Source organism: Protobothrops mucrosquamatus, unplaced genomic scaffold (genome assembly GCF_001527695.2).
Source record: "Protobothrops mucrosquamatus isolate PMUCROS unplaced genomic scaffold, P.Mucros_1.0 scaffold585, whole genome shotgun sequence".
NCBI lineage: Eukaryota > Metazoa > Chordata > Lepidosauria > Squamata > Viperidae > Protobothrops > Protobothrops mucrosquamatus.
This window is the reverse complement of record NW_015386885.1, coordinates 282,733-302,058: the sequence shown is the minus strand read 5'-3', so window position 1 is coordinate 302,058 and position 19,326 is coordinate 282,733. Positions and strand designations below refer to the sequence as shown.

General features: G+C 37.5%; 1 protein-coding gene across 1 annotated transcript; it reads right to left on the bottom strand.

The window, feature by feature from the left end:
- Nucleotides 1–1,661: 1,661 nt before the first annotated feature.
- On the bottom strand, nucleotides 1,662–10,528 carry CUNH4orf17 (chromosome unknown C4orf17 homolog). Its single transcript, XM_029284428.1, has 8 exons — nucleotides 10,384–10,528; nucleotides 8,479–8,658; nucleotides 7,899–7,966; nucleotides 6,893–7,042; nucleotides 4,644–4,725; nucleotides 3,896–4,049; nucleotides 2,256–2,299; nucleotides 1,662–1,681 (listed from the first exon to the last, which is right to left on the bottom strand). The coding sequence occupies exons 1-8, from the start codon at nucleotides 10,526–10,528 to the stop codon at nucleotides 1,662–1,664; spliced, it is 843 nt and encodes a 280-aa protein (XP_029140261.1).
- Between the last annotated feature and the right edge of the window lie 8,798 nt (nucleotides 10,529–19,326).

The window sequence follows — 19,326 nt, the reverse complement described above, 5'->3', positions numbered from 1 at the left end:
TGCATTATTTGGGAAAGAGGTCAGAGATCTTTCACATCAACTGGGAGAATATTTTTGCATTCCTCCATGCAGATTTTTTTCAGTGATGCTTTGACTTTGGCCATTCCATTTCTTCTACTTTTTCCCCCAGCTATTTCTTGGTGGATATACTGAAACATTTACGGTCATTGTCCTATTGCAAGGTCCAGTTTTGGTTGAGCTTCAGTCTTCTCACACGGTCTCATACTATTTTCAAATACTCTCTGGTACAATGGAGAATTCATAGTGCATTTTATGATAGAGCCTGACCAGGTTACTTACTTTTTCATACGATTGTACATGCATTCTGCATTACTGCCAAGCAAGCTACATGGATGAGTCTCTGAAGACCATGTGTCAAAATCAGTTTGAAGATATTATTGGCTGCATAAAGCTTATTGTATATTCCATTGCAGTGATACTCTTAAAGAAATATGGATTCACAGGGAAGCTCTGGGATATGAGAGCTTAGCTAGAATTTGAAACTACCAATTACTTTCCCTGTGCTATGGTATGGTTTTGCAGAAGCCATAATCCATTTGAGTATGAAGCTTCTGCAGTGTTGATTCGGACTTCTCCACAAACATATACAATCTGATTTAGTAAGAAGACTGTTAAAATTCTTTCTGTCCAAAGAGGAGTACTGTTTTCATTCTCTTTCCTAAGCTACCTTTCATCTCCTAAAGATGTACACAGCCTACATCAAAATTGATGTATCATTAAGTGGTGACTCTTGAAATTCACTGAGCCACTCCAGAAAAAAAAGTAGAAATGTTCAGCCATGTCTGCATATCCCATTTTGGGATTGATGAGATGCTATTATGGGCACATCAAAACCTATTACTTATTAAGTGGTACTACTTTACGGTAGTACCAATATTCTTCCATGAAATGCTGGAAAGGAGAAATGAATAAGCATGCAATTGTTGACTTTCTATTGTTGAAAATATAAAATCTAACAGTTAAAACAACATTATCTTTAGATCAGACATGTCAAACACAAGGCCCGGGGGCCAGATGCGGCCCGCGAAGTGGTTTCATGTGGCCCGCAAAGCCATCCTGGAAACAGTGAGGGAATGGCCCCCGCTACCTTGGCCCTGGCCCAGGCCAGCTGGGAGCCAATGTACAATTTTGTGGTGGCCATCTTGGCACTTGCCCCGGTGGACCATGCCTTGGCACTTGCCCCGGTTCCACCCTCTTCTGCCAGAGACCTTCAGATCTGTTCCACTCCTGCCCAGGCCCCTATAGGCACCCTTGACGCGAATGATGTAGAACTGGCCACGCCCACCCAGTAGGCACACCCACTCCATCCACGCCCACCCAGTAGGCTGCATCCACTGGCCACCCCCACCCACCCACCCCCAGGGCAACCGCAATGCTGATGCGGCCCTCAGTGAAATTGAGTTTGACACCCCTGCTTTAGATGAAGCAACAGGTTTCTTGGATTAGCAGAAAACAAAATAATCAATTTTAAATGGTCAAAACAGAGCATAATTTAAGTTGTTAAATCCAGACTAATATCTTTCTTGGAGTTAATTCTCAATGAAAAGTGCATTTAAAATTCTGAAAGTTATAAGTAAATAAATTACTTCATTATTTGTATTCTGACATAATGGAAATGTCAGTTACGTCTGGTACAAATTTCAAACATCAGCTGTGAACTCTTACAAAGACAAATAAAATGTATTTAGCATTTTCATTACTGGTTCGCTGTATTATTTGAGCTTAGATTAGATTTGGACTTAGATCAGGATGTCACCATCAGAGATTTACTACACACAGCCCTCCAAGAAAATGCCCTTTTCGTTTTCAGAGACTCTCAGGAAAGGAAACAGGTGTGAAGAATTCCTCCTGAATTAAGTTTTTCTAAAGCGAGCCTTGCGGTATAAAAACTGGGTGCTGTTTTGGGTCAATACAGGAGACTGAGGGCCACTTGAGTGTTTTGCAGAACTGCTGGGAAGATCCTCTAGTGGTGCAGTGTCTTCTACTTTCCCTCTCTTTGCAAATAAATTACTTTTTTCTGTATCTGAAAGAAATTTTCAGAAAATGCTAGTTTAAGAACTCGGGTATTCTTATCTACACATCTAATGAAAAGGCGAGCATAATGGATGTGCAATGTGTAAGCAGTTATACATATGTAGTTATGCAGACTCCAAATAGCAGCCTGTTGTTGTTTTCCTAATTATTCCTAATTTAAAATATCAGCTTTTTTTTTTTAGGCCAAAATATATACCTACCTGGTCTTGGTCCTTTACTGGCTAGTGATCCTTGGCTTGAAGTCCTAAATGAAAGTAAGATTGTTTAACCATTCTGTACAAATCTAACATTTAATTTTGTGTGACTTTAGTAAAAAAAGATTCTAGGAAAAGAATATAAATAAATAGATAGATGGAAATTGAGCAGAAAGAACTATATTCCTTCAATGTGTAAAGTAGTCTTCTCTTAGATACTCACTGACAAGAGATTGTCCCCTTGATAATTTCCCCATTTACTATTTGATTTCAGAAACTGGTTTTATCAGCAGACTGGATTTTGGTGCTTTTTAATCCATCTCACCATGCCTACAGAAAATTCCCAAATAGTATTTCCTACTAATATAAATGAGATGCCCCTTCTCATTGAACTATATCACCAAATTAATAATACAGGTAGTCCTTGGCTTACAACATTTTTACAACCATTGCAGCATCCTGTGATCATATGGTCAAAATTCAAATGCTTGGCAACTGTCTCATATTTATGACGGTTGCAATGCCCCAGGGTCATGTGATCACCTTTTGCAACCTTCTGACAAGCAAAGTCAATAGGGAAACTAGATTCACTTAACAACCATGTTACTAAATTAGCAACTGCAGTGGTTCACTTAACTGTGACAAGAAAAGTCATAAAATGGAGCAAAACTCACTTAACAAATGTTTCACTTAGCAACAGAAATGCTGGGCTCTATTATGGTCGTAAGTCAAGGACTACTTGCATTGCAATGCTGTATTTAAAATATATAGAAAAGCCACAGTCAGTCGAAAGCAATTGTAGGTATGTATAGTGATAATATCTACATGATGAGTTGACCCACACACTATAAATTATATAACTCTCATCCTGAAAAATAGTTGTATTAAACTTGAATATTAAATGCATACTAAATAAAAACACTTCTACACTACTAACAGAATATTATTTACATTTTTGTGGGCAATCCAGTTCCAGTTACTTTTCGAATGCAAAAATGACAAAAACAGCATCACATTGCAAGCTCAGCCCGTTTGGGACATACACGGGACATCATGATAGATTATCAAAAGGGCAGAACGTGGAGTGCAGCAAGGTGGCATCATTCAAATGATGATCATACTCATTTGGAAAAGTCACAATATATTTTCTTTTTGTTTATGCACACTTCTTGCAGAATGAATCATGAGTTTACCCACATAGTAGGTCCAGTTGTAAGATTGCAGTAATACCACTGATGGTGTCAACATTACTTGCCTATCCCTAACCCTAACCCAAATCAATCCATTGTAGGATGAAGGACTTTTCATCGAAGGTTAAGGACTATGATCTAGCACACTCATCCAGTGCAGGCTAATAGATGGTTTTTGACTTTCCAGTCTAGGGAAAAGACTTGAAACTCTCAAGTCATTCTTGAGAGAGAATAACTGGCCCAAAGTCACCCAGCCAGGTTCAGCCTAAGGGAAGATTGGGATTTGGACCTTCCCATTCCATTGGCTCTTGCCTTTCTCTTAAAGTCAAGAACCTATAAAGATGATCAGCTGTTAAATTATATTTGCAGGAGCTCTGAGAAGCTTTAGATAAACAGGTTACAGCAGGCGCTTCCATGGTGCAAACTCCATTCCTTGTGCACTTTTTGTGAGTTTACCTGACACGGCTACCTTCATTAGGTGTTCCTTTTTGCCCTCTCAGCAAAGCCTGAATGTTTGGAACTTCACTTTCAATCTGGCCTGTTGGCATATAGTTCAACAGATCACGGCCGGTCATATCTGAGCGTATGAAATTGGATACAAACTCTTTCTCTGAAATAGGAAAGATATAGGGGCACTTTAAAAGGTAAGCTTTGCAAATTACTTTTTGGTTCGATAGTGAGCAATCTGCTTATATATAAATTTCATCATGTATGCTTTCTGACTGAGAGTGTGGGTACATGAAAAGGGTTGATCAAGAGCCATAGCCAGTGTGGCAAACTCTGTTTTTCCCTCTCTCTGTAGCTGAAGAATGCTTCTTTCATATTTTTTTTCAGAATTCAGGATATTCCACACACATGCTTCAATATGCAGTTTATCTATTACATCAGATCTGTTTCTATATCTAGTTGATATGACATGAAAGGATGTAAGAGTAATATTCATCCTTCACTCTAAATGAAATAAGATATGCTGATTCTTCCCATATAGTAGACTGAAAATAAAAGAAACGACTGCTTTAATAGTCACATTAACTTTAATGAGTTGACTCATTAAAACTGCAGTAGCAGCAGATAGCAAAGAGTTCAAAAGCGGACCTTCCAAATAATTTTCAAAGTGTATTGTGCACTTTAAAAAAACGTGATTATTGATACAATAAGAAAAACAAAATACATGTTTTGCAACTATAACATGTATTTTTTTTACCTTTCACATTTGCCTTTAATAACCACTTTTGGATCCCTCCAAGGGTATCTGTCTGTAAAATGTCACAGAGTTTTTCTAGGACCTAGAATCAAGATGGTCATATTAGGTGGAAGTTTTAATTGTCTTATGTACAACTCTATCTTTTTAATGTTCCAGTTCAATGTCTGATAGTATTGCCAAAAAGATAGCAATAATTTTTTTTAGAATACTATTGATTTTATCCCTGACTGGGTTTATACTGAGCCAAACATTAATTCAAATTATATACAAATGCTGTATGTAAAATGTAAAATAATTTAACCTTCATAATGTGTAACACATAACACCATGCTTGCAATACTTCAGTTTTCTAAGAGTTCAGATTCCTAAACTGGTAGAAAAGGGCAGGTATTTTAGAGAAAGACATAACAATAAAAATCCAATTTATTTTTATATAGAACCTTAAACAAACTATGTTGTCACAGTGAATAGGGAATACAATACTTTTGACTTTGGCAAAGACAATACAACATTTTCATGCACCTGGGCAAAATTGCAAAAGGCAGTTGCTAGTGGATTCTGAATTTTTAAAAATGTATGTGGAGTCTGATGGAAAGAATAGGGCCATAGCACCCAGTCTAAAAATATCTAGCCAACCATTTTTGAAATAATAATAATAATAATAATAATAATAATAATAATAATAATAATAATAATAATAATAATAATATCATCATCATCATCATCATCATCATCATCATCATCATCATCATCTGGGACTTCAGAATTCAAACAGACAAACACCTGCAACATAACACCCCGGACTTAACAATTGTCGATAAGAAAGACAAAAAAAGTCTGGATAGCGGACATGGCAGTGAGTGAAGAGAGCAGAATAGACAAGAAAGGAGAAGATAACAAAATACAAATACCTACAAATAGAAATAGAAAGACTGTGGCAAAGGCAAGCAAGGGTAGTACCTATAGTAATAGGTGCCTTAGATGGCAATCCCAAAACAACTGGAGCACCACTTGAACACCATTGGCATTGACAAATTCGCCATTAGTCAATTGTAAAAGGCGGCCTTACTAGGAACTGCTTCCATCCTGCAACGATATCTGCAATACCATCAAACACCCACATCTTCCTATCCCAGGTCCTTGGTAAGGACTCGATAGGTAGACAAAAATGCCAAATCCAGTCTGAACATCTGGCTGACTTTGTGATGATCAATAATAATACAATATTAATACAGGTGGTTCTTGTTTAACAACCATTCTTTCAATGACAGTTTGAACTTGTGACAGTACTCAACAAGTGGTACTTACAACTGATCCTTAAAGTTCCAGCCATCACAATACCTTGGCAATTACATGATTGTAATCTGAGCGCTCAGCAACTGACCCAGTTTTCTGACTGTCAGAATGTCTTTAAATCAACTGTCAGAATGTCTCTCAATACAACTTTCGTTGCTGGCTTTCCACAATCAAAGTCAGTGGGTAAGGCAGCAGGAAATCAAGAGTTGTATTTCATGTGAAATCCTTGCTTAATGACCTGCATAGATTAACTTAATGAAAACAGTAATTGGGGACTGCCAGAACTACCATCACTAATTGATATGGTCATAGGACAGGGCTGTCAAACTGGTGGCCCGCAGGCCGGATGCGTCCCGCACAGGCCACACCTACCCCATTCCACAAAGGCAAAAAAGATTGCGATATGTCACATGACGCGATCCGGTTTGACACTCGTGTCATTGGACATCACACTTTATGTCCAGACCCAATTCCAGTTGTTAAGGAAGGATTACCGGTAACTTCTTTCTTTTAATATATTTATATCTTTTATTATTGTAATATGCCCAGAGATACCCTAAGATGAGAAGCTAATAAAACAAAACAATAAACAAATCTTAGTTGGGTTTTGTATACACCTTTGGTTCCACCAGCAGCACTTTCTAGGATTCTGTTTCAGCCTTCCCTGGGATGGGCATCCTTCATTCATGTGGAGTTAAATTCTTCCAGCATGACCAGTGGTGAGTTTTGGCAGTTTAAATCTATGTAAAGGACACCATGGTTGGGGACAGCTGTCCTGAGAAATGTATGGGTTTTAAAGAAATTTCAACATTTATCTACATTCAGTACCCAATAATTTCATCGACCATTTACTAGTAGTTTCAGTTAAGTAGTGACAATGCAATTCAAAGAAAAATAAGATTATCGCAGAATACTATAGTACATAGAAGAACCACTTACTGATGGAATCTTACTTTTATTTCTTGATCCAGATAGCTTGGAACATAATTAATATTTTCCCTGAAGTTTTCTTTATGATGCATTCTCGGGAGAGGGAAAAGATGGAGGTCCTGAGAAGTCCTACTTGGTGGATGGTCTCCTAAGTATTTTGTCAGAGGTTCATCCTGATGATAAAACATTATACAAAGAGAGGCAGCAAATATAGTTGACACCAAAAATGCATCTGTGAATTTACTATGCTTTTGTTCTGGTGTGGTATTGTATGGGAAAGCAGGAACATCTGAGGGGAGATCTTACCAGAGTTCAAGCCTGCAGTCAAACTGGAGAAGAACTGGCTATTTGACCCTCTTGTTCCCTTTCTTCCATCCTGGGAAGATGTGGCCTCAATTCCTGAGCTACCTGACAGCTTTGTCTTGGAGACCAAGAAATTCCCTTTATGCTCCTTGGTGAAATTAGTCTGCTAAACACAGTTACTTGAGAAGTCTATAAGTAAACCCTCATTTCTACAATTATACAATCTCCACAGCTACTCTCTCTCTCTCTCTCTCTCTCTCTCTCTGTGTGTGTGTGTGTGTGTGTGTGTGTGTTTGCTTCCATGCTTTTGAGTTAGTGTGAACACTTGGTGAATGCCTGGACCCTTCAGTTTTTTTAGAAAAAATTCAGAAGTGGTTTGCCATTGTTTACTTTCTACAGCTGAGAGAGAGAGTAACTGTCCCAAGGTCGCCCAGCTGGTTTCATCCCTAAAGTGGGATTATAACTCATGGTCTCTAAGTTTCTAGTCTGATCCCTTAACCATTACCTCAAACTGGCTCTCCCACAATTACTACATCTCTTTCCCCAGTCATTTCTATAACATAGAAGCATTGCTGAAATTAGGCTATTTGGGTGGCCTGATCATAAGGCACTAATGATTATATGCAACCCAAGACAAGAAGTCCTGATTGTTAATTATAATGAAACCAAATTACTGGCAAACAGTTTCCTGGTAAGCCATTATAATGGGGGCAGAGGACTCCTCACCTTTCTCCTTAAGAGAGGAGTGTTTCCTGCTTGATTTCTTAGCTCTGCAAATTCATCCTTAGTAAGATCTGGAATATAATGTTGAAGTTGAAATTTAGAAGGCTGGACAGATAATTACACTTCTATTAGAAAAAAATCAACAATGTGTAATGTTTTTATTAATTGGGGATAGCGAAATAGATGCCCAAATTCAAATGGGCAATATTGTAGTAATAGTAACATATATGCTAGTAAATACACCTTTTTGCAAACCATTCACAGTCTTCTGCTGTAATTCACCACAACAGAAACTGGTTGAAACACAAAGTAAAAGGTGGTAGGCAGCTCCTGTTTTTAAGCTGCATCTCAAGTTGGCCTTTTAGTTGCTTCTATGTCTCTTACATCCTTCGGATCTCCAGTTACCAGATCATCAAGGAGTGCCAGAGATCTCATTCCAACTAGTCCTTATCTAGGTACTCTTCAGCCCTTCATTTCTACTGAAAGTGTGTCAAAATGCAAGATGAAATAGGAAAAACTCAATTTTAATCTTGTACAGAAGGATTCAAAGCTCAATAACTTTGCAGTCATGCACATTACTTACGTGGAAGATTTGCTACGACTCCCTCTGGTATCAGGCTTGGCAAAGCATTATTGGGAAAAATCTTATCTGCTGGAGTTCCAACAGGCCTGTAAGGCTGGCTATATGCTGGGCCTGGCATGGTGAAATGTCCTTCATTGTATCCTCGGTCTCGTACAAAGCAGACAGGCACGTCATTTAATCCTGAGTAAGAAAATGAGCCTTTAATATTTTCTCAGGTGCATAACTGAATTTGGCATAATGAACAGGCAATCTTTTGGGACCATTGAGTATATTAGGAAGTTTAAGAATATGCTGTGGTTGCTTTCATGGTGTCATGGACGGAATGGACCAACTCACCACAGTCAACTCACTGCAGGACAATTCAGGACAATTAATTATTTAAAATAATTTTAAAAATATTTTATTTTTTTGTCATTCACATTTCATTTTGTCCTTTTTGTATCCTTTCTTTAATGATTCTATTCCACCATTTCTTTGATATTAATATAATTGTCTTGTGGCAAGTTGCCCATAGCAATTTTTCCTAGACCCTTCACAGATGCTTAATAGTCATGATGCAAACATTAAATTACTAGAATGCAAACTAATGAGGTTGCCCCCCCCCCCCGCCATCTCTTCCTGCCTCTGCCAACATCATTTTACTGTTCTAACTTGACTACCATTTTCCTGGAGAAAAACAATAACAACAACAACAACAAAACCCTACAAATAAAAGCTACAGAAAAACAAGGCAAAAGAGCTATTATCCATTTTCATTTTCTAACAATGCCTCTGAGAGATATAGGAAGACAAATTTGGAAAGTTGCACCCTGTTTTGCAAATCTATAGTTACAGTAAAGACTATTTTCAATTCATATTGGTTTTTTAAAATATATTTTATTGGTTTTTTACGATAACAATCTTTAGTGCTTAGTAAACAATGTGTTGTCTGGGTTCATATATTTAAAAACAATCAGTAGTGATTAATTCCCATAATTCCATAATCAATGTATTAATATATTTCCTTGATCTTCTCTTCTGCCAATAATATACTTCTAATAGTATTCTCCTTTGTCAACATTAAACAAATATAATTCTTAATATTTTTGATACATTTAAGGTTGGATATAAACATTTTTTGTGTTTGTACAAATAACAATAATATCCATATATAACATCTTTTCTGGTCAGCTTATGTTTCAATTATATTTGTAAAAGTCATTTTATTAAGTCACTATGTGTACTGATTTCAAAATTCTTATTTAAGTTTAATTTCCCCTCAGTATTCAAACTATTTTTATCACTCATAATTTTCTCAAAATTGATTACCTTTAAATATCCAAACTTTTCATTCACATACACCATCCCAATATTTTCACATTTCATATATTATAAAAAATACTATACTACTTATAACAGCCACATATAACATCTTTTCTGGTAGTCATAATTTTCTCCAAACAACTTAATTTTCATTCCAGAGCTTATTAGTTACTTATTGCTAATGAACCTGAGATATCAAATATTTCTCAATTTAGGGATCAAAGCCAATTATATAAACTTACACATTATGATTTGTAAATCATAGCTTATGGTTTGGAGTACAGATGATCCCAGAACAGTTAATACAAAAAAACCATGCTTAAAACAAACCATAGTTTAATACAATATGAAGCTCCATTGTTATTAGCATATGCTGTGCTTTCTTAGGCTTGTGAGTTTTTATTTTTAAAAAAATAATTTTCTCTTATATAGTCACTTTTTTACCATCTTGTTGTATGCCACACAGTCACCTTATTGTGAGATTGGCGGCCATATAAAATGACAAATAAACTCAGACAATGTTTCTATTCAAGAAACCATAAATGAGAATGGAATTGTGATATTAATTAGCCACATGGGATGTGGGGCACAAAGGAGCCTTACCTTTAATGTGACATACATTTTTGGGATGTGGAGAGTGTCTACAAACAAAATAAGTTCCTGCTCTTTGCACGGGCTCATTTGACCTTTGCCTGGCATTTCCTTTGTTCATATGAAGCTCAGGCTGTTGTCGGAAATTGATATTCATCTTAAGGCTGTGCTTTTTTCCATGCAGTTATTCATGGGGCAACGAGTAGCTGCAGCATCTTCTGGAGGGATCTTTAATGCTGGACATAGAGAGGAATAAAGAGAGGAATCAAACTAATAAACATTCATAAGCATCAAGGTATCCTAGTATTATGGGATGAAAATTGATAAAACCAACTAAAGCCCTTCAAAACATCCTAAGTAAACCAAAAGACCCAGCAACTCCAGATGAAAAAACAGGAGTCACCTACAACACACAATATAAGGACTGCAACAACCACTATGTATGACAAACAGGCAGAAGACTGGCAGAACACATCCATAAACTCCAATTAGCAGTCAGAAGATATGATAAAAATTCTTTAATTTCACAACATACAGTATATAGACAGACTTAACCATAGTTTCAAATGGGAAAATGTGACCATTCTAAACCAAGCCAAGTCCAAAACCACCAGGGAATTCCTAGAAGCCTGGCACTCTGACATATCAGCCATCAATAGACACAAAGACATTAACAACATTTATAGACTATGCAAAAGAGACAATCAATTAGCCCAAAAGGGAACAAAAACACCCAAGCACCTCTCCACCAGCTGTCAGCACCCAGATCAACATAGATTATAACTCCAAGATTAACTTCAGACCAATAATCAAGTAAACAATACCCAAATCAAGAAATTGCCAATGAAGCCAACAGCCCAATCAAAGAATCTCTAACACCAGCACCACCAACACTGACAGGGCAAGCCACTAGAATATAAACTGACAGCAAATTCCACTCCTTACTAGCACTGATGATGTTACCTAATTTGGGTAATGAAACATCTGCAAGAAAACAAGCACCAAAGACCCCTCATTTCAACTCTGAGTTACAAATATTCTCCTTTATTGAAAACTGTCTTCCAGAATTGTTTCCAACAGTGCAACCTTGAATATCCATGGATCTAGATGGCACTGCCCTAAGAAGACCCCACATGATAGCTGAGAAATGAGAGCTAGGCTGGCCCTAGGAGGGCATGAACAGGGAGGACTTAGTTTAACTTCATCCAAGCCTGTTTCTTACTTTATATGTGTTCTCATAGACATAGACCATTGCACATAACAAATGTATAGATTAATACAGAAACAAGGCTCGCTGTGTTTTAATCTGATAGCAGGATCTAGGAGATAGAATTGAATTGAATATTGAATATTCTATTGGCCAAGTGTGATTGGACACACAAGGAATTTGTCTCCGGTGCATATGCTCTCAGTGTACAGTACGTATAAATAACAAAATGATATAATCATAAGATACCAATAGGAGAAGATAATGGGAAAGATGAGAAGGATAATAGTAATACAGTCCTATGCAGGTTGATATTAAGATTTACCCTCTCCCCCAACACATACTGATCTTTGCAACAGTGAGTTGGATACTATTTCCCATCATAGCACTACTATTAAATTGGGGGTTTGTGTTGATAGAAAATCATCCTATGTACATTTGAAAATAAATGTGCTAAAGAATGCTGTTTATCTCCTTCCAAGATAAAAAGCTCAACACTATGTAAGTCTATATAAGCTGAAGTTTATAAACTTCACCTTCCTGAAATGGAATTAGCATATATATACTACAATATTTGTAAAGCTGAAGAACTCTGATTTATAGCCTTGACAAGGATTAAATCAACAATAAAACACTGTATTATTATATATAGGAAAATAATCAAATATGCTATTTTAGGACTATTTTAGGACTTGGCACTAAACAAAAGGAACTCTGTTTAGGTAAATGCTATGTCAAATTGGTTTTTTTTTTAAAAAAAAATATGGGATTATTGTTTAAACCTCGGATATTGTGGTTTATATTGTAGAATTAATGCTGCTTTCATTTTGAATGCTTCCTAGAGGAATCAATTACATGTATTAATGCAGAAGATGTTCAAGATTAATACACACATGAAATCAGATATTTTTCTTTTGCAACTGATGGATAAACAGTTGAAAATAAACCATGGAATTTTATTTTGACATAGTCCTCAACAGTTCATTTAGTGACCATTCAAAGTTGCAACAGCACTGAAAAAAAGTGACTTATGGCCCTTTTTCAAACTTGCAACTGTTGCAGCATCCCCATGGTCACGTGATCAAAATTCAGATGCTTGTAACTGCTCCATATTTACGACAGTTGCAGTGTTCTGGGGTCACGTGACCAGCTTTTGTAACCTTCTGACAAGTCAAGTCAATGGAGAAACCAGATTCACTTAACAACCGTGTTATTAATTTAACGCCTGCAATGATTCACTTAACAACTCTGGCAAGAATGCGTTGTAAAATGTAGCAAAACTCATTTGGTAACATTTGGTTGTAAGTCGACGATTACCCATATATGATAACTGCAGCACGATTATTATATGCACAAAGGTGGAAATATTGAGTTTACCCACAGTGGAGGAGTGGATGGCGAAAATGATGGAATATGCTGAGATGGTCAAATGGACAGCCTTAATTAGAGAAAAGAGGTCGTCTAAGTTTAATACTGACTAAAAGTATCCTATTGATTTTTTGCATGAAAAGAAAAAAATGTAATTATGATATACAGTTTTGAAGGTTAGAAAAAATAGTTTATAGAAAAAATGTAAGTAATGCTGTGATCATTGAGTAAGATTTTAATTTACATTTTTTATTATTTAGAAAAAAAATGCAAAAGAAAATCGGAAATCACTTCTTTATATATTTTTTTCTCTTTTTTCTGCACTTTTGGCTTTGGCTTTTTCCTCCCCCCCCCCTTTTTTTTTTTTTTACTTTATTAGTCACAGTTAGTTTTTATCTTACTTCTTTAAAACTTTAATAAAGATAGATTTAGATTTTTAGATTTGCTTTGGATGGGCATGCATTAAAAGCTGTTTAAAGGATGCTTTTTCCCACCCCATCACTGACTTCACCAACATCACAACTTAGGGCCTAAGGAGAAATTCCCTTACAGCGAGAACAGTGGAATTGCTTGCCTCCAGAAGTTGTGGGTGCTCCATCACTGGAGGCTTTTAAGAAGAGACTGCACAACCGCTTGCCTGGAATGGATTGGATTAGAAGACCTCCAAGGTCTCTTCCAACTCTGTTATTCTGTAAAGACTTGTATCTTGGCAGCATTCTTCCCAAATTCAATCGCTACACAATCTTTTGCTCCGATAACCCTTGCCAAATAGAGCCTCCACAGCTTCCCATACCTGAGGGACCCAGTAGTCATCTGCATTGTACTTAAACATCAGGCTTAAGCAGTATTGGAAATTAGGAGTCTTTACCAAATTATATAATGTAAGCAAAATACCTCTGATATATCCAGCAGAATGTGGTGCTTATGTAGTCTTTCTTATTCTACTGCTGCTTGCACTTCTTCAGTTGAGTCAAATGCTTTTCTGGTTTTGAACTATTCTTCTCCGAATAGGCAAAGCAATTTTTGCAATACATTTGGCCCTTGTCTCAGGCAATTGGATATGTTCTTCAACCTATATTTTGCTTTCTTTGTTCTTGGCTTCCCTGAACAGCTGAGAAAAAAGCAAGTAGAGACACAGCAGCCAAGAATTTTTGCCCCCCAGCATTCTGTGCACATCACTTCTTTTATGACATCTTGCTACCATATACAGACATAAGTAACCCCATGGTTTCCTGTACTCTGTACTGTAAGCAGAAAATGCGGTAAAATGCATGGCTTACTCCTGGAAGCATAAATTATCTACTGATATTCAGCTTCACTTAACAATGAAATAGAAGCCAAAAATAAAGCTGACAGAAACCTTTCTCAAATAAGGAGTGAAATTGGTGATAGGATGATCATCCAGTGAAATCCTGACTTGCTAAATTATGAGTATTCATCATTTTATATGGCCCCGTACTAAGAATCATTTAAACTCACTGCCATGGATCTCATATGGAGCTTAGGACCCCCCAGGAAGTTGTCAGCAACCTAGACAGGGATCACAATTTCTTTTTAACCTTGTCCAGAGTAGCACAGGAAAAATTAGAAGGCCCTCAAAATTTACTCTGGGCTTTGTTCCTCATTTTGCTTTCCTGAACTTAACCCTGCCACTTTTCTTAGGTCGGATACACCTGGGGTTGCAGATCATGTAAATTCATTAATGACCTTGGGGTCATGGTACTGCAATGTCTGAGGACCCAATTCTACAGTATGTCATATATGTTAAAGGGGGGGGGGGCTGGAATCCCTTTCAGAATAATACATTATTTTTTTCTTACACGGATAATAGACTAAATATTTTTCAATAAGTCTCCTGTTTTGATATACTGTGCTAAACTATAAATTAGCAAATACGTTGCAAAATTAGAACATCAAAATTACATATGGGACTGGTTCCATGCAAGACACTTTAATAGCGTTAATGAATTAAGCCATATGAGGAGCTGAGCATGTTGGCAGAATTATTCAGGGGGAAAAAAATATTCTCTCTCACTCATTAAAGTAATTCCACATTTTCCCAAATTTTCAGCCCCACTTCTCTGTGAACCTGGAAGAGAGTTGTTGCTGCTTTAAGGAAACTACTCCTTAAAGCTAATAGGACTTTTAAAGCAGCAGCATCTTTAGTGATCTTTTGGAAATCTTGTGCAAGATCCAAGGCACTTCTTTTTAGTCATTTTTCAAAGTGTACACAGTCTAGCCCATTTTTTATTCATATAGAATGCTGAACATATACTGGAACTATTCAACATGGCAGACCACCCAGCAAAGGATAAATCTAACTAACATTAGCTTGTAGTGTGAACACAGCCATTATTTTACACTAAAGCAGGGATTGGCAACCGTTTACCACCCAGTATCCTGGCCAAAATCCTACCAGATCACAATATTTCATCTGATTTTGCACAGCCACTAGTTTCAGTTGTACATTTATCTTTAAAAATCTTATGCATCAAAATACATACCTGTTCCCAATATTTTTTGGCTTTATTTCATGTCCACCAAAGATGAAAAAGTGTTCCCTCAGTTTTATTACGTTTCCAATAAATACTTAACATTTATTTATACATTTTTGACAGTGTATCTGTTCTCATGTACCAATGATGTCATGTACATCATTTAAACAAATCTCTTTAAGATTATAATTCAGTGTAACTATTGTTCTAGATATCTTTTCCATTAATTCAATTCTGTTTATAGATAAACAGCATGTGGTCCATGTCTGGAAGGCAGGAAGAAATCTATCTTTGACCTTTATGTGTTCTTCATTATTTGAGAATTTCCAGAAAATGTCACAAATCTCTTTTTGCCTTATTTAAAATTTAAAAAAAACACACACCCATTCATTTAGCATCTCTTTGTAGTGGTAAAGAAAATTCAATTGCTTGGTGTAGGAAAACTAGGGTGCCACTAGATGGTGCAATTTCATATTTTGCAAATATTTCAGAATTGACCTGGCCATCATTTTTATGATTCAGTGACAGTGCATTTTTCATTGAACATTGCAATCAATTCTCTGCCAATTCTCCACAGATTTCCCTGTAAAAACATATTTGGTCCTGTCTCATGAAGGAGGATACATTAGTGATATATGTTATTATATATTCTGTCATATATTCTAGTAGAATCTTAATCTCACAGCAAAGTCTTCATACGCAAAACTGATTTAACTTGCCCCTGCATTTCCTTTTATCTACCCAGCAAGTTTGTTTTTCAGCTAATACTGTATGTCAAACAAACAAACAAACACATACACTCTACATATTCAACACTCAAAGACCTTATTATTATAAGATCAGAGTGCCACAATATTCTATATCCTGCAGGAAATATCCCAATGTATTGTCATGGATATGTTAGCTTCCAATTGGACAGATAGCCATGTATTGAACATGGACCAGGCCAAGATCAGGTTATTCAAGCATGCATCCTGGTAACACTGGATATATTTTAAGATAAGGTGTGTTGTGTGCTTAATCTACTAACAATGCTACCTAGGTTTTGGATGACAGAAGCTTTTGAAAAGCTTCTTTCAAATGACAGATGTGAAATAGTTCTTGCCTAGCAAAATATATTTTGTTTCCCTGACTTTTAAATGCAAAATTTTCAGTTCATTAGTCTTTTACCATTGACCAGGTGGGCTGCAATGTAGTTGGCTTTGCTACTGTCATGAATCAATGCTACCTAGCTGTGTCAATGAATTCTTTCATATCTAAATTGCTTTTTCAATGCTATTCTTTCCAAATCTTATTTTGGAAGGAATACTGTAGGTGGACAAAAATCAGGCAATGACTGGGTTTGGATATTTCACAATATATTGTGGTTACCTAACCACTCCTCAGTCTAGGCCAGTGGTTCTCAACCTTTTTAATGCCGCGACCCCAACCGGTCGTAAGTCGAGGACTAAACCGGTCGTAAGTTGAGGACTAAACCGGTCGTAAGTTGAGGACTAAACCGGTCGTAAGTCGAGGACTACCCAACCGGTCGTAAGTCGAGGACTTTCCCTGCCCGGGAGCGCCGCGCATGCATGGTTCCGCCCCCTGCGCCGGCCGAGGCGTAGCTGGCAAGCAGCAGAGACAGAGCAGGCCAACCACCAGCTGGCCCAGCCCAAGGGAGGTAAGGCACCCGCCGGAAAAAGGGAAAAAAATGGCAGACAAAAAAAATGGCGGACAGCCTTGCTTGGCGACCCCCATGAAATGGTCGATTGACCCCAAATGGGGTCCCGACCCACAGGTTGAGAACCACTGGTCTAGGCAACCAGTGATGCTTCAGCAAATATACTTAGAGAACATGAATAGATAATGTTGCCTTTAGCCAATCTTTTCCCAAGGAAGCAATCTTTAATCTTATATTCCTCCACTTTCTTGCCATGAGGTTTGACTATAACTCCTTGTACCTAAGAAAGTTTAGGGATGGGGACCTGCCCTGTTCTTGTGGGCCCAAAGATGCTGCAGTCATGCCTTCTCCTGATCATTGGTCACTGATCTTCAGGGCCATCATCTTTTGGCAAGGAAGAATCCAAGCAAACAGTCATCTCTTTCATTTCTTGTCAACTCTCCCAAATCTGGCAGAAGATTCCTGGACAGGCAATCAGGGTTTGGAAGAATGATGCCACAGAAATACTTTGGCTCTGAAGAGTTTTCAGGAGAAGGGATGATCTATAGCTGCTACCCCCAATATCTCTGTCCTCCACATGGCCCTGGCAGGCCAAGCACACAGTAGGACCTGATCAGCAAGCTGAGTGCACACTTTCCAGGGCATAATTTACCACCCACCCACTACCAGGTGCTCAAGACTGGGGGGAAGGCCACCATTCTGCGTAGTGCGACTAGTGGTTGAAGGTAATTTTCTACCTTCCTTCTGGTAGAAGAAGGGAAGCAAAGAAAGAGGTTCCTAGGCTGGCACTCTCTGCAGTCAGAAGAGTGAACAACCACTACTCCACAGAGAAGGAAAAAGGGGACCAGGTCGTTTGCTTCCATGAAAGAAGAAATGGGGGAGACAGCTTCTCTTATGCCAGTTCTCCAAGGCCATAAAGTGACCACTCTGTGGGACTGAAGAACTCACAACAAGAGACTAGTGAGCCTTTTCATGCAACTACTGGAAGATTCCCCACCTACTTCTCTCCCTCCCACCTCAGCCTCTTTTCTGCTTCACTGTCAAGGAAGAACAGGTCATGAAAGAGTGGTTAGCACGTCCTTAAACCAGCATATTTTTCTACTGGTTCCTGTACGGGATAATGCTAGTTGAGTGTTGACGTGCAATGAGCACTGAGTTGATTCAGTTTAATTGAATAGAACAATGGATTTACCTTGAACTAAATTTAACCCATTAGACTAGACTGAATAGCTGACTGTATCGATTGTCCTCTTCTTGGTATTTCTTCAATACCTTGTAGCTGCAACTGCTCTAATAAATCATGTTGCAACTGGTCAGAACAGGAATCTTTCTTTTATGTTTTCTTTCTGCTTGCCCTTTACATTTCATCATAGAGATATAGATGTTTTCGTTGAGTAAGCATTATGTAGGGAACCAAGTGACAGTGTCAATATTGCAGGCTGCTGTAAGTTACAAAACCATTTACACAAGGAAAAAACCAAATAGAAATTATTGCATGAGCAGATCAGGAGAAAAATTGCTATCATTAAGTGTCAGGGTCTGTAGCTTAAGAAATAGAAGTACCATTTGCCTGTATTGTTATGGACTACAGCGCAAAGGAAAGAGACATTTTATTTACAAGTTGATTTACTGCATAATTTACTGCTTAATCAGTAGCTACCATTTCTTAAAGTGATATACAGGGGTCAGCATTTCAGATTTACAAAAAAAGAAAAGAAAAAGGAATGTTAAGAAGATGCTTCCCAAATAGAGTTCTTTTAGATGTATTAGGAATAGATGAGGGCTAAGAAATCAAACACTTTCAGTTTTCCTCCCCTGACTCTACCACGAATTAAAGGAATACAGGGTCGTAAAAAGGGAGATTGGTAGATTCATCTTATATATATTTTGTCTGGGTGGACAAAAACATAATTGGCTTATTGTTAAGGGCTGCAAGTTGCAGGTTGTTTATCCTGCAGTGGCCCCAATGTAAAGAGTGTTTTTGCTTTGAGATTTCTCCTAAGGATGCAGGGCAATTTTAAGAAGTAAGAAGTATATTTGGGTGTCTGGGTGTATGCATACAAACACACAGTTTTATCTGTATTTCTCTAAAGTTTGCAACTTCGTCTAATGGCCATATTTTTGCAGATTCCTTTCTCCCTTCTTTCCTTCCTTCCTTCTTCCCTCCCTCCTTTCTTTTGGGATTTAAAATTCCCCCAATCAAAAGATGTTCAGCAGTTTACAGT